Source organism: Habropoda laboriosa, unplaced genomic scaffold, assembly GCF_001263275.1.
Source record: "Habropoda laboriosa isolate 0110345459 unplaced genomic scaffold, ASM126327v1 scaffold36, whole genome shotgun sequence".
In the NCBI taxonomy this organism is placed as follows: Eukaryota; Metazoa; Arthropoda; class Insecta; order Hymenoptera; family Apidae; genus Habropoda; species Habropoda laboriosa.
Window position 1 is genome coordinate 273,055 of NW_017100155.1, and position 1,026 is coordinate 274,080.

General features: G+C 35.5%; 1 protein-coding gene across 1 annotated transcript in view; it reads right to left on the reverse strand.

Moving 5' to 3' along the window:
• Window positions 1-234: 234 nt before the first annotated feature.
• Window positions 235-1,026, reverse strand: part of LOC108576002 (limbic system-associated membrane protein-like) — a 40,884-nt gene continuing 40,092 nt past the window's right edge. The window contains 2 exon segments of the mRNA XM_017938945.1: window positions 235-467; window positions 470-496. Of these exon segments, the coding sequence (XP_017794434.1) occupies window positions 235-467; window positions 470-496 (260 nt within the window).

Here is a 1,026-nt window from a genome sequence, read left to right on the forward strand (position 1 = left end):
GAACGAAATAGTAAATTGGCTATCCGTATTATTTAAAAAATTCGTTAAATATTGCTAACAAGCACTAACATTTTTAGCAATAAGAAACGTTATACGAACAGCTTGCGAACTGTTGACTTGGAATTACAGACAAAACGAAGAAGGGAAATCTTGTAAAATTTAGATATAGAAAATATAGATCTTGCAAAATTTATCAAAACGTTTTCCAAAACTCGTAAATCTTCTTATTCATTTTTAACAAATTTCCATAACGAAACGTTTCATCCTATCGAATTTTCCATTTTTTATCACTCTTTGTTCAATATCATCATCGATGTTTCGAAAACCTCGGCAATACGAAAAACGATTCGATTCGACGGTGTCCCGGCGAGAATCGAGGTTTTGAAAGAAGGGTAGAAAAGGCAAGCACTCGGTATTTAGGAGAAGCTGTAACGTAACAATGGGTAAGTACACCGGATAGAAACTATAATGTTGTGTCGCGGTTCACCCGAGCTTACTTTTATGTCTCGCCACCGTTGCTCTTCACCCTCTGTACCGTTCGTTTTCACTCTTCCACACGAGTCAAGCGTCGTTTCTTCGTCCCCTTTGCGAAAGAAGAAAGGAGAGAGTGTGTGTAAGCGGCCAAAGAGCCGCTTTGTTGCCGGACACCTTTCTTTATTACTAAATTGTACGTTCTTCAACCTTTTGGGGCATCTTTGCGCCTCGTGTTTCGTGTTCGCGCGTGTTAGAAAAATGGAAAATGTGAGCAGTTCTTTGTGTTTCTTGTTACAGGTGGTCGATTTTGGAAATAAGAAGCACTTACTTTTTTTTTTTAATTTTGGTAAGTTCGGGTCTAATGAACCTTTAAAATTGATATTAAAAAAGCGTAAACGCCTTCTTATTCCACAACATTTTTCTATTGTTTTTTTTGTTTTTTATAAGACCATTATGTCGTCGCTACACTATATTTCCTTGGATTTTCGTTAAAATACAATAGAGGTATAATAAAATTTCTTTATAGTTTTATAATTTTATAGTTTTATAGTA